The sequence below is a fragment of the Balearica regulorum genome, chromosome 13 (genome assembly GCF_011004875.1).
Source record: "Balearica regulorum gibbericeps isolate bBalReg1 chromosome 13, bBalReg1.pri, whole genome shotgun sequence".
NCBI classification, from domain to species: Eukaryota; Metazoa; Chordata; class Aves; order Gruiformes; family Gruidae; genus Balearica; species Balearica regulorum.
The window spans coordinates 1,722,717-1,736,963 of record NC_046196.1 but is presented as its reverse complement, the minus strand read 5'-3'; the positions used below and the strand labels follow the sequence as shown (position 1 = coordinate 1,736,963).

At 52.7% G+C, this 14,247-nt stretch overlaps 1 protein-coding gene across 6 annotated transcripts in view; it reads right to left on the bottom strand.

The window, feature by feature from the left end:
* Nucleotides 1-14,247, bottom strand: part of ANKRD11 (ankyrin repeat domain containing 11) — a 155,083-nt gene that overhangs the window by 28,985 nt on the left and 111,851 nt on the right. For 5 of the 6 annotated variants that reach the window (XM_075765592.1, XM_075765591.1, XM_075765595.1 and 2 more), the window contains 2 exons: nucleotides 10,915-11,059; nucleotides 2,016-2,154 (listed from right to left, as the gene is read on the bottom strand). In XM_075765592.1, the coding sequence (XP_075621707.1) occupies nucleotides 2,016-2,154; nucleotides 10,915-11,001 (226 nt within the window). In that variant the 5' untranslated portion in view covers nucleotides 11,002-11,059. Of the gene's footprint in view, nucleotides 1-2,015; nucleotides 2,155-10,914; nucleotides 11,060-11,961; nucleotides 12,073-14,247 lie in introns of those variants that run through there. The other variant, XM_075765597.1, reaches the window with a different exon arrangement.

Sequence of the window (14,247 nt, the reverse complement as noted above, 5' to 3'; positions counted from 1 at the left end):
TGCTGCTATCTCCTCCCCAGCGGCTGAGTCACTTCCTCTCTTCAGCCTCCACCAAAGAGGTTGCTAGAGACTCGCCTACACCTTTCCAGCGTTCTCGGAGCCCAGTTTGTCTTTAAATACATCTCTGAGCGCAATGACCACCTCCTGGTCTCCGGCTGTCCTCCGTGCAGACAGGGTGCTCGGCTCAGCCCTGCCGCTTGCACGCCCGCTTCCCCAGGAAGGACGTGCTCTGAAGAGGAAGGAGAAGACGTGTCCAAAGAGAAGAGTCGGCTGAAAGCAGAGGGGTAACGCAGGAGCCCGTGGGCAGGGGTGTCTCACGGGCTGCACTGCTGCAGCCGCAGCCTCTCCCCTCTCTCTCTTTTTAATTTGATTTCCTTCTCCCTGCTGCCAGCAGAAACATTTCTAACAAATTCTCAACCAAATACTGAACGTGACAGAAACACCCTTGACAAAAAGCAGCAGCTATGGTTCCGGCTCATCAGTTTTGCTTTGCCCTGGCCACCCATCCTCCAAAGCTGACAGCCCTAAATTTATCCAACTGCGCCGCTACGGCACCATGAACCATGCCAAAGCCGGTTCGGAGAGGGGGTGAAGATCACCCGTGTCGAGCCGTAACCCCATCTGCTCCCACAACTGCAAATCCTGATTTATTCATTCTGCCGTGCGCTCGTCCATCTGCACGCCACGAACGCAAACCCAACACTTCATCCCCACAAACGGCCATCAGGATGAGCTGTCGTTTAATTAAATTAATTCATGTTTTGAAACTTTTTCTCCGGACAGGGAGTTCAGCAACTGCGAAAATTGCCACTCAGCACACAGAAATGCACACGCTCACCAGAGAGTAACAGCAGATCCAACTTTTTTCACCATTTTTAAGCACATTCCCAACTTTTAGTCCATTTTATCTCTTTGTGTGATTTGTGATCCTGACCTGGTCAGAACTATTTCCAAGCGCAGATTTCCCAGAACCGTACAAAAAAGGAGCTACGCAAACCTCTGCCCATAAAGCCACAGCCGAGCCCCTTGCAACCAAACACTGTTATTTTCCCCACGTCAAAGCTTTGCAAGAGCCCTTTACAAAACCAACAGCCCATTCAACTTCTCTGTAGCTACGAGGGGCCACGGCCCACGAGAGCCACGTGTACCAGCCGCTCTTCTGCCACGAGATGCGACCTGCCCGACCACGACGCAGCCAGGCTGAAATACCCACCGCAGCACCGACGCTTCCCAGAAACCAGGCGTGTATCGAGGACGCATCGTTCGGTCACGCTCCAACCACCGAGGCAACCTCGGCAGTCCCAAGAACAGGGGTGAACTGGTCACCTTAATGTCCTCGTGGTCCTGAGGACCACTGGTGCCAGCCCCAAACAGACCACATCACAGAAGTCACACCGCCAGCCCATCACTACGACCTCCAGACAGTTTTATCTCTGTTTGACAACACACGTGCCAATTGGAAATAATTGTTCAGATTTAAGACAGCGAAGCACTAGAAGTTTAAAGCCCCAGAACAACAAAGCACGGCTAGACAGGCGTGTGCACGTATGTATTTATACAGACACACATATATATCAGGTATACTTCAGGCAGATGCGTGCAAGCTCGGTTTTTACTGCTTGTTTTTTGCCTTTTAAAGAGCACTCAGCCCGATTCTCTTATTTTCCAGGTTCTTACCAGAAGGCCCAGCACCGCTGCTCAGCTTGTTTAATTAACTGCACTATTTAGAAAGGGAAGAGACAGACCACCAGCCAAGGGAAGGGGTGCCCAGACAGGGCCGTCTCCTGGTCTGGTTAAACGTATTATTAAGAGCACAAAGGCCTCAATCCACTCGGCTCCAGATGCGTAGGCACGTACCACAGCGGCCGTCCTCCTGTCCTCACGCCTCTTCCTTCAGTTACAAAATACAGCAGGTTTGACAGAACGCCTCGGCGTGGATTGTTCACGTATTGGACGCTGCGCTCCCCACCGCCCCACCGCTCACGTTTCCAGGGTGGACGATGTCGTTTCTTTACCTGTATCCGAGTCTTTTTGATCTCCATTTGTTCCAACAGTGAAAGGCAACTTCCGTTTGGTCGCTCGCTCTTTCACCTCTTTGCCGCCATCGCTCCGGTCCAACTTTGGAGTCTTGGTTAGAGAAACTTTATCTTTATCCTAGAAAGAGAAGAGAGCAGATTACCAAGAGCCTTCCCCAGACTGTGCCCACCTCCAACATCCTGCACCAGCCTCACGCCGCACTGTCCTCTCCTTTCTACCCCGGGTTTCCAGCACCAGGGTTTAGCATCTTGCAGAAAGGAGCCTCCACCGAGATAAAATGCTAAAACGTCACTAGAGAAGAGTGAGGTCAGCCAAGGCTGCCGCGTGGTGTGAAACCTGCAACCAATTCACGTGAAAACTGGAGCTAACGCCCTGCGTGCGGCTGGGGACGTGCCGGTTGCGAGCGCAGGGGGAAGGCAGGCTGGGGTGGGGGGAACCCGAGGATTTCCCACCACAACCGCAGCCGTCGTTTGGGAAGGGTTTCCCGATCCCAGGCAGAAGCGGGACGCAGGGGAGCGTGCACAGCACGCGAAAACCAGCATTAAAGCCCTTGGTTCAACGTGAAGAGCTGAGGGCTTCTCCTTGGGGCCTGCAGTATTTCTAGCACAAGAATACAGCATTACTATTTGAGCTTACGTGATAACATGTTATTCTGGAGAATATTCTGGCAGCCAATAAGTCTGCTAACATTACTGACCGTTTACAGGATCGGCACCGCAGCCAAATGCACTTAGAAGGTTTGCGCTGCACAGTCAGCGTAACGATTCGTACCAGAAAGGCCAGCACAGCCCTGCCTACACTCCGCAGGCAGCGCTCTCCGTCCGAGTGCGGGCAGGCTCGACCTGCTCCCGGCTCTGCCCGCGCTGCTGCCTCCCTCGCAGGGCAAGGCGTCCCGCAGCAGCGACGTCCCGCAGCGAAGCAGCAGTTCCAGCAGCACCAGCCCCAGCCCAGCTCGCTCGCTCTCCCCCAGGTCTGTGTTTTGAGGTCGATCACCTCAAAGTCCCAACTATGTGCAAACGCCAGCCGAGGTGTTCTCAGTGCCTGAACGTTATTTAAGTCGTCCCCCTCCCATGCAGGTTCCCACTGGGATTTTCAGAGGAGAAACTACCTTACGAACAAACCGACCGGTACTGCATAAAAAGCGATGCAGATGCTGGCGGAGCATTCACTGCCCTCTCAGAGAGGCAGGCCTACGTCTGCTCTGTATCGGTCTCGTTTATTCGGGTTGGTTTGGATTCTAATGAAGCAGGTGATGCTGGGGACTGCTCGGTATGAGCAGCAGGAAGGAATTTTGAAGAAACATCCCAAGCAAGACAACAGTACCAAATATTGAGACAGGCAAGATTTTTGAGATCAACAGTGAGAGCTGGTACAGTCAAACTTCAGGAGTTCAGTATGCTGAGAATACACACAGACTGAAGTCATGCTCTTGTGTTTTTTCTATTTGAGACACACTATTATTTCAAGCAAGGGCTTCTGGTTTGAACGCTGCGCCACTGCTCTAAAAACAGGGCCAGAACGAGCAGCTTTGCAATAGATCCCATTTCGATAACCTAGCAAAACCTGGACCCTCAGCTTTAGATATAAAGTTAGATTAAACAAAAGAATCCTAATACGTTAAATCATGCAAGACCATCGCTGGAAACTCAGACAAGCAAATCTAACAGAAATTCCCTTGTTTAGAGAAGCCCAGTCATGCCGTCTGCATCAGACTCAGCACCCTGGCAGGTGGCTCGGGTGCCAGCAGTCACAAGACCGCGTCGTCACCGCGTACCCTGCTCCTTCCTCTTTCCGAGGTTCTGTCTGGCAACCAGACTTCACCCGCAGATTAAAGAGAAGCCGTTTACTCGGACCAACGGGTTCCGCTCACACGCCCCCTTCGTGACGGGCAGCGTAACAGCCCCCGGCTGCACGCCCAATACTCGGCCCCCTCTCACCCGCGCTCCGGTGAGGACTGAAAAAAATGGGTTGGGGAATCCCTTTTTTGGTAAAGCAAGCTAAACAAACCTATCCGACGGTGGCTCTTGCGGCCAAGGCACGTTCGGCCGCGGGCGCGCAGGATTTCACGTTCGGAGCCCGAAGAAGGGCAGCCCCGCTCGAGAGCAGCTGCCGAGAGCCCCTCCTCGGCGCAGGAGTCAACGGGATAAAGTCACGACAGCCAAAATAAACACTCCAGCCTTTTGTTTAAACACTCTGGATTTAAATGCTTTTGTCTTCTTTGTTCTGACGTGGACAAAATTAGTTTGCAATAACAAATGATGCCACTTTTATTGCCAGCCGCTGTTCTGACCAGCTCGGAGGGGTAAGGAAGGTCAGGGACCACCGATCATCGCCCAGGGCTGCCGTGTTGCAAGCAGGTAAGTTGGTCCGTCCTTTCCCTCCTCAGTTCAATCAGGCTCGAACAGCAGCGCTACGCTCAAACCCCACTAACCCTGCAGCAGCACTGAGTACCCGGGAGGCCGTGTCCATGCGGGGTAAAGCACCGTCTTCCCCGGGTGCAACAACTGCAGAGACGTGGCCCCAACGTTCCTCTCAAAAACTTCAACTGCACTTTGAGACAACCATCAGCCCAACAAGTTTTACTCTAAGCCGACCCTCAAAAGCGACACGTCCCCGCAGCAGCTGCCTGTGCTGCAACTCCCTCACCCAGACCCTTCGAGCAGATCGTTCCACCCAGGACTTCAGCACTCGGGTACTCTCTGCCTGCTCCAGCGGTGGGATTTCCTACACTCCCAGCATTTTTTCCAGACACCAGTTCCACGCTGAAAGCTCCAACAAGAAGTCAATTAAGCTCAACACAAAGAAATAAATTTTTTTCACTGTTTGTTACCTTAAAATAGATTTCAACTGGAGCAAACCCATCATGTCATGTCCTCCGCTGCCCAAAAAGCATTTTGCCTCACAGGCAATCCGGCTCCGGGCACTGGCTGGCAGCGCTGCTGTTCTTGCACCCCACTTAAAAGCAAACGATGATTGGGGACGGCTTGTTTAAAACACACCTTCTCTAAAATTCCCTTAGTCTTTGCATTCGGCCGCTGTGGTGAGAAAGCCCCAACCCGCGGGCGGAGGGGGACCGCGGCGCCTGCAAACCAGGTCAGTCGTCTCCATATGAACGTCATACGGGATCTCCGCACAGTCAGCAATAGAAAAAGTGCAGGACAGGTAAAAAATGGAACTTATTCTAGAAAGTTATTGCAATGTTGTTAAAAGCTCCGCGTGGGAGGAAAGACAAAGAAGAGAGGAATTAGGCAAAACCCCTTCCCAGACAAGACGGTGAACCCAGCGTGGAAATGGGAACGGCTGTGTGAATCCCAGCGTCGGGCACGCTCGGGCAACGCTTCATTTGCATTCGCCCTAACGCTTGGAGCTGCTAATCCAGTAAGTTCAGCAAAATTAAATACCACGGAACGAAGGAAACGGCGGCAGTCCCGGCACTGCTTTGAAGATTAATTTGTACAGTAGCACAACGATAACCTTTTATACTAATTGGAGCAAAGAAGATCCAAACTTTGCTCCCCCCCGGAAGCAGCGACCTGCTGAGGATGCCTGCGGCAGTTGGCGGTGAAACCACCACAGAGAAATTAAGGCGGCTTGGAGAGTCGTATTCCTGAAAATAACATGCATTTTCTTATTTTGAGCTTTACTTCCCATTATTTCCAATTGTGTAATGAAGAATGTCGTCCTTTTCTCAAGTAAAAGCTGCTTTCATTTTTAGATCATCTCATGTTTAAAGTCAGCTCAGGTACAAAGGTACAACAATCAGGTTTCACAAAAAAGGAAGAAATCCAAACTAATCGACGTTGCAGAGAAACTTGTACGAGCATCTGTAAGACAGGCCCGGGGCTCTCAAAGGCCGGGAGAGCTCTCGCTGAGGGCAAGAGAAGAGTTTGGGGGACGGGGGGTACTGTCGAGGGCTCGGCAACAGAAACAAGTTCCCCCGTGTAGGTGTTAATAAAAAGCTGCTTTGGCAAAGGGCAGACACCAGACCATGACTTCAGGAAAAGTCCCCTACTGTCACGCTACGTTATTAGTAACATTTACTAAATGAGTAACTGAACCCACCTCGGCTTACACTTGCTACAGCTAAAAGATGCATCACAAGTTGCTATCAGCCGCCGTGGTTTGGAGCACAAACTGATCACGAACCGGCCCCCAGCAGCTGCCCGACACGAGACGCTACGACGACGCAAGGCACGCGCGCGGCGTATGGACTGGGAGCGCCCAACCGCGTCTGTGCTGACTTCTCTCTACGACAAAGATCTCTAATCAGCAAGAGACCCTGATATCAATCTGCTCAGGTCATTAATGACATACTCAAATAAAAGCCACTTTTCACCCTCACGCAGAACTCCAGCTAGGCCAGCTTCCTGTCCAAATGTAGGTTTTCAGAGCAAAACCAAACATAGTTCTTTTAGATGCAAAATTCTGCAAGGCAGAGCCACATACAAACGCACGCAAAAGAAATTTGTATTTCCAGCAGAGAAGCTGAGCGCATCTCCGGGTTGCTTTGCAGGAGGGGCCGTGCACCTGCAGCCTCCTCCTGCCCTCTGTCCGCAGGAGCCGCAGGCAGCAGGGCTGTGCTAGAGGTGCCCACACACAAACTGCAAACCACCGTCTCTGCCCGCTTGCCGAGAGCAGCGCTGGAGCCGTGCCTTCGCTTCAACACCGACAAAACCTGACTCACATCCCAGCTGCTTATGCAAAGACTTGTATTACCAGCCATGGAAATCCCCAAAGCCCTTTGTTCTCCAAAATGAGTTGAAAGTATTTCAGGTTCGTTAGAGCCCCTTCCAGTCCCTGCAGGGGCTCCAGGAAAGCTGGAGAGGGGCTGGTGCCAAGGGCAGGGAGGGACAGGCCAAGGGGAATGGCCTGAAGCTGCAGGAGGGGAGATGGAGATGGGATGGGAGGCAGAAATCCTTCCCTGGGAGGGTGCTGAGGCCCTGGCACAGGGTGCCCAGAGAAGCTGTGGCTGCCCCTGGCTCCCTGGCAGTGGTCAAGGCCAGGTTGGATGGGGCTTTGGGCAACCTGGGCTAGTGGAGGGTGTCCCTGCCCATGGCAGGGGTGGGACTGGGAGGTCCCTGCCCACCCAAACCAGGCTGGGGTTCGATGAGGTTGCAAAGCTCCTAAGAAGCAAGCAGCAACCAACAGCACCAGTGCCGGCAGCCTGGGAGGAGAGAAGCCCAGAAGGACCAAGGGCTCCAACACCGGTGCCATGGGCAATGCCCCACCCCCAGCTGACACACCAAACTCCTGCCTGGGGCAAAACAGCCCATGCTGCAAAACCCAAATGCTGCGAGAGCGGGAGTTTCCCTGCGCTATCACGGCAGTCTGTCCTTACCCGAGCAGGGCTCTGCCGGGGGGAGGGAGACGGGGCAGGAGAAGGGTTCGCACCCTGCGTTACACACAGGGATGGACACAATTCTACCCAAACTGCACGCTGGACGTGGTGCAAACCAAACGCCGGTATCCCCGAAGTTTGTATCCCTTGCAGCCTTTCCAAAACTGGAGTACAACACATACACAAAGTTTCAAAATGTCTGAATTTGGGTCTTGATCAATGTTGCAACAAAACATCATGGAGACAATCGGAACTGAAGTCCCTTTCCTGCGTGCCTCGAGCCTTCATTGAGGTTTGTAAGAAACACTACCCTGCAACGACTGTGGGCTGCTCATCTTCACTGAAACGTCGGCTCTTCAGTACGTAAGTCACCCAGTGCCTCTGCACGTTTCACGGTGGGAGAAGAGAGAGAAGAAAAAGCAAAAGCTTTTTTGAAGGGCAGGAAAAAGAATGAAATATGAGCAAAACGTAGTCATGCTACTAAAATTATTATGGATAAAAAGTGTAGTAGTTTCCCCCCTTCATTCCTGTGGAAGCCAACTGAGTTTGACCCAGTGTGGGCATCAGCAAGGTACCGTGCCCTCCCGGCAAGGCTCCCTCGCTGAGAAACCTTGCTAGAGAGGGTGAGGGTGAGAAGGCAGCACCTTCAGCAGTTTTCCTAACGCCATCTCTGCCCGGTTTGCTCAGTTAACCTCTACTAGCTCCTACAAGCACGTTCAAAACCAAGGGTCGAGTTCTGTTCTGCTCGGTGTTCAACCACTGCAGCAAAAATGCAATTCAGACTACGCAAGTGGGAACATTTCCCCATAAAGAGACAAATCCTCCGCCGCAGCCTCTGAGCACACCGTGTAACCACGCAGCGAGCGGTCCCAGGCACATCAGGAAATGGTTTCGACGACTGATATAATTCTTGCTGCGGTGTTGTGCTCAGCCTAAGTCGTGAGTAATCTGCTTCTGGTATGGGGATCTGTGGATCTACACCAGAAAGAAGAATTATTCATATATGGCATGCATATTTTTGCAAAACCCTTCAGACTGAACTCAAGCAGAAGGAGCTCCCGGGGCCGCGGAACGCCCGCCCCGGGCAGGCTGTGCGCAGCCATATAAGGCTGGCAGGGCCCGACCGGCCGCCCCGCTGCCTCTGCTAACCCCGGGAGAAACGGCTCCTCGCTCAACAGCAGCAAAGCAAATGAAGCATCTAACGCTGTCGGCCACGGAGAGCAACAGAGGCACGGTGTTTAAACCATTTCGCTCCTGTGACTGCGCCAGCACAAGCGACAGCTCACCAGTGAATACGTCCCTCCCATGGAAGGGCAGGGAGAGGGGAGTTCGGAGTTCCCTCTTATAACTAGCTCTACAACTGAAAGGCAGCGGCTCACATCCTCTTCCCCAGAGCACGAGCCCTCCGCAGAAAGGGCAGCCGCCCAGGGAGCCCGGCTCGAACGTGTTCGGGCGCAGAACTCACACGTTTCCTGCAACGCTCAGCCCACCGCAACACCAGGACCGCTGAGCATCCTGCACCGCTACTCGCCTTCAGTGCTGGAGCTTCAGAGCCCAAACCTATGAAGCCCATCTAACGCCAAAACAACTGTCGATATTAAGGGCGCATTTACTTAAGTTGCAAGGCAGCTAATGCTTCACCATGCTCGCCCTGCGCGCCGTCGCAGGCAGCGCCGGTGGGCGCGGGTCCCTCCGGCTGTGCCGCAGCTGCTGTCCCTAGCGAGCCTCTGCCAGCAAGCGCGGGCCAAGTCGCAGGCTCGGGCCTTTGAAAGTGTTGACAAAGGCAAGATAAATTAAAAGCAGCAGCTTGCTTGACAGGTAGGTACAACAGCGTCTGGAAGGAGGAGGTCTAACAACTGAGTGTTTTTACCCTGAGTCACTGCTCCAGAGTTAACTAGAAACGGGGCGATTTGCTGCACACTGTTCTTTGGCCACTTACGGCTGGATCTCAGCTCAGTCCCCGGAGGACAGAAGCCTGCAAGTTTCCTCTCCATTGAGAAGACGAGAATTAAGTGAGCAGAAAGGCTCTTCCCCATCCTAACTCAATACCACTCTCCGCAGGTCTGCGCTGACGCCTCTGAATGGGAAGCACAAAATTATTTGTGTCCTAGTTATTTAGCCAGCGGGAGATAACTCCAGCTCCCGGCATCCCTAGCGCCGCTCAACAAACCTGCTCTGTAAATAACATGCAGCCTTTCAACTGCCGCGAGTGGATGAAATAAAATGGGAGCTGATTCATATTATAACCGATCCTCTCCCTCCCGAAGCACCTGCACCAACATTAAGCTTCTTACACAGTGCGGACAAAACCCCGTATTTACATATCCTGCGCTGCCAGGCTCAGCCTCATTTGCCAGGTATCTTCCCGACGGAACAGGGCAGCTGTTTCACCTCCAACACCCCTGCTCCCGGTTCTTGCCCCCCTCCTACAAGGCCCAGCAAAGTGCCCGTGCAGGGAAAACGCTCCTGCTCTCGGTGCGGCTCCGCAACCAGACTCATGCGTGCAGGGAGACACAGAAAGGGGAACGGGGCAGATGCTACCGGCCTGCTCGATAACCAAATTTCTGCCTGGGATTTTCCCGTTGGTTATTTGTCATTTTCCTCGTTTTGTTAATAATATGACCTCACTCATAAGAGGAGTTGCTATCGTCAACAGGGGATTGCACGGGAAGTGACAGAGCAAGAGGCACGGCAAAGCTCAGCTTCAGCTCTCGGAACTCCTGGGGGAATGTGAGAAACTGGAGCAAGGAGGTGAAAGGAAAGTGGATGATACTTGTTTCCATAGCAGAATACAGTAGATATAGGTTTTAATTTTTATTTAAAGGTAACATTTGTACACAGCTTGCTGCACAACTATTTACTGCAAACTACCGATACTGAGAAGGATGAAAAAACCTGAATGAGAGGAGGCAGAGCTTAAGGCTGGAGCAAAATGAGAAATGTGGGAATGAAGGAGAGATGAACAACTTTATCTTTAAACTCAGATTTCATCTCAGTAACCTCACCTCAAGCCCAGTCAAAACCTAAACACTTCAAATAAAACCCCAGAAGCAGTAATTTCAGCAGAGCAGCTCACACGCTGAGTTCCTGCTCAGGCCACACTCAAGAGCCCAAACCTCTGGGTGAAGCAAGACCAGCCGAGTCTGACACAGAGGCGGCATTTACAGCCAGAGGAGGAGGAGAAACTCGTCCCTCACACAGCACGCGCTTGCGTGATCACTGCATTACTTGGTCTTTCCACGGCGTAGTGCAGAAAGCCTTAGAAACGCACAATACTTGCAGAAGAGAATCTTCCAAAGCATCCCCCCCATTGCTCGGCTGAGTAGGGTCTACGTGGCTGCAGCACCTCCCGTGAAGTACTGCAGCCACCGAGAAATAAAGTGGACCTCATCAGCTGGCAGAGTACCAATACACAGGTTTGATTCCGGCGATAACAGCCCACAGCATCCTCCTGCACGTGCAATACTGCCGCGGCTTGAAGAGATCGGGCACAAGGGGCAGCATCCCTCAAGAAAGGCAATTGAACCAAAACACGCTACCTTTTTCCCCGTTTGTTTCTCCACCATGTCGTTGCTGAGAGAGAAATCTTCTGGCTGTGGTGTTTTAGAACACCCACCCTTGGGCATCGTTCTGCCTTCCTTACTTGATCTTCATTTATGCTGCCATCGCCTCATCATCAACCGTCTGTTTAGAAAGAGGAAAAAGAGAAGTTAGACATCTCCAAAGGATCTTTCCGCTGGGGGGAAAAAGGCAAGACACTTCCCATGGGGATAAACCCCCACCAAACTCTTCACCGGGACAGCAGAGCACCTCCAAATGCCGCGCGCCGCAGACCAGAGCAGGCAAAACCGCTGCTGGCTTCTGCCACCTTCCGCACGGGAAGCAAGCTGGGGCCTGCACCTGCAAACACGACTTGTTCCACGTGCAAGGGATAGTCTAAAATGGATCGTGCCCAAACAGAGAGCAATATCCCTCCCATCCTTCATCTACAGCATCACGGCAAGCCTACATAAAGCTTCTTGCAGGTACGGCTCTGTCCAGAGCGCAGCGACGCAGGGATGGACCCCCCCGGTACGTGTCTGGGGCAAGGACAGCCCTGCTCCCCCAGTTTGTCACGATGAATTCCCAGACACTGGCAGGACCAACGCACGTATCGCTGAATTACAAAACCTACTTCTAAAACGCACTTTTTGAACACGTCACCATTATGAGACGAGACCAGAAACCGCCACGGGGGCACAGCGTTCCCGGAGCAGTTTGTCCCGGGCTCCTCACCCCGGCACCGTACGCTGCCACGGAGCCTTGGCCTAGGTAAGACAATTTGGAGAATAACAAAGCGCTCCCTGCTCCTGCCATGTGTTGCCTGGTTACAGGGCTGAAAAGACAACTGACATCTGAAATACAGAGAAGCATGAGCTGCAACAGGGATCAGAAATACCAGCTGAAGCCAAGGCAGGCGAGGCCTTTTTAGGTGAACAAAAATATCTCCTCTCCCGAGACCAGAGGCTAAAAAGCATCCGTGCAACAGTATATCTCCGAGAAGTGACCCACATCAATCCCCACGGCAAAGGTCTCGTTGTACTTACGCTGAAACGGCATAAACAGGCACCATTTGAAAACTCTTTCCCCAGCTAATTGCCACCTGACAACACTACACATTGCACCCATTAACTTCTTATAATAGCGGCTGGGTTTCTGCAGAGCTACAATTGCAGGAAATTGTCCAGGAACAAAGTCATGCAGCGCTCCATCACAAGATGGGAATTCTGTGGGCGGGGAAGAAAGAAAGAAAACAGAGGAGAGGAGAGGAGCCAAACCCTCCCGCCTGCTCGGGGCCGGGGGCCGAAGCAGCGTGGACCTCGCACCGCGTCCCGGGCAGCACCGGGGCAGCCCAGCACCAGCTCGCCGGGTGCTGGGTCCCTGCACCGGAGGTGGCCGGGGCAGGACAGGGGGTTAAAGGCTGGAGGAACACTAGTGCGGTGCTTTCACCAGCCTTGTATTTCAGAAGTTCCCTGGAAATCCCTTCATAATTTAAATGTTTCATTTATGCTTCAGAGGGGCCCCTTGGGTTGCTTTGTGGGTTTTTTTATTTAAAAAAAAAAAAAAAAAAAAAAGTGATTCACAGTCCCCAGCCCAGCCCTGCAGCAGCACAAATTCCCAGACCAAAGCACCAGGCACAGACAGCTCCAAGACATCCCGAGCTGGCGTTTGCAGCAGGAGACTGTGCTTTCCAAGGCGGCTAATCCCCCGTCCCAGCTCCTTTGCCTGAGCTACGGGAGAACGGTTACCCGCATTTAGTGACGGAGGCTTCGGGGACTGAGGGCTCTTCGTGTCCCCCTGCTCGACACACGGACAGTTGTGGTGCTGAGTTTTGGGACCCCCAGCCCGGAGCCCCCAGCCCTTTCCTTTTGGATGGGAGAGCAGGAAAGGACCTGAACTGGCAAAGGCAGGAGCAGGCTGATCAGCCCTCCTCCTCGCTGCAGATGGGAAGCAAAAACAGGGGGGAAAGTGCAGAAAATTCAGTATACCAACCCTGCACATCCATAAAGAGAAAATGGAAAAAGAAAATCTTCTCTTAGAGCGAAGGAATGACTGTAGAAATCTGCGTCTCCAAATTTCTGCTCTTCATCATTCGAAGGGCCTGCAGCCCAGCACAAGTGCCAAAGTTCAAGCACCACAAGGGCTGACTGAAAACAGCACCTTAAAAAGGCAGCTCGGCCGTCCTCGGGCACGCTCAGCAGCGGCACAGAGCCTGGAGCTCGCAAAACCTGAAGCCAAGAGCCATCAGCCCTGGCCTCGGTGCTCCCACGCGCCCAGCCAGGGGATCACCAGCTAACAAGATGTCACGTTTTACAGCAGCGTAGCTCTCCGGGCACCGGTGATGCTCCACCGAAGGCACTGCTCCGCAGCCCGAGGCGTCCCCTCGATGTTCCACGTCGGTGGGGTCCCAGGCGCTGCGACTGCTTCCTCTAAAAGCAGCTTCCGCCATTTACAGCCTCAAGAATCTCAGTCTGTCAGCCGTCATTAACCAATTTGTAAAGTTTAAGGGTTTTTTTTCCCCTCGGTTTCACCTACTGGTGCTCATTAAGGTGCAGATAAAGGAGAAACGAGCAAGTGCCTGAGCATGTGCCTGGGAGGAGGCAGGAGCCGGCAGGAGCACCGGGTCGGTGCAGAGGGGACAGAGTCGGCCGCCTGAACAGATTCACTTCAATATTCACTGCAAATCTAAGAAGTGCAAATTCAGATGACATGCCAGGCAAGGGAAACCTATTTCCACTTTGCAAAGGACATTAAAAACAAGCAACTTCACTTATGCCGGTCGTGAGCACAGGGACCGGCACGCTCTGCTCCTCACCACGAACAGCCAAAAATTAAAACCACGTCGTTCCCAGCACCTCGCTAAAACCGTTTCATGGCCCGCACGCCATCAAATTTATTCTCGAACAAATTCTGCCCACTCCCGATGTCTTTGTGGCTGTTTGTAACCGGGGTAGGTACCTATTCACGTGGAGCTTCGAAAACCTGTTTAACTGAGAAAAGGCCAGACGGATGCCAGATTAATTCTGCACCCCTTCTGTTCATCTAGCTGACTCATTACACTTGGAAAGCTGGCTGCCTCTCCATGTAAACAGAGCACTGGCCTGTTTAACAGCTTGGAGGGAGTATTACATTTGCACAACAATTACCAACAACGCTCCGAGTCTTCGTTTCATTTTTAAGCACGTTTAATAAGAGTCAGAGGGGAGGTACAAATTCCCGGTTTGGAAGAGTTATCCCCAGCTCGTGGGAGCGACGGCTGAGCATTTCAAAGTCGCAAATCTAGGGCTGCAGAATTACAATTTGGCTTCAATCCCTCCTAATCTGGGAGCCGG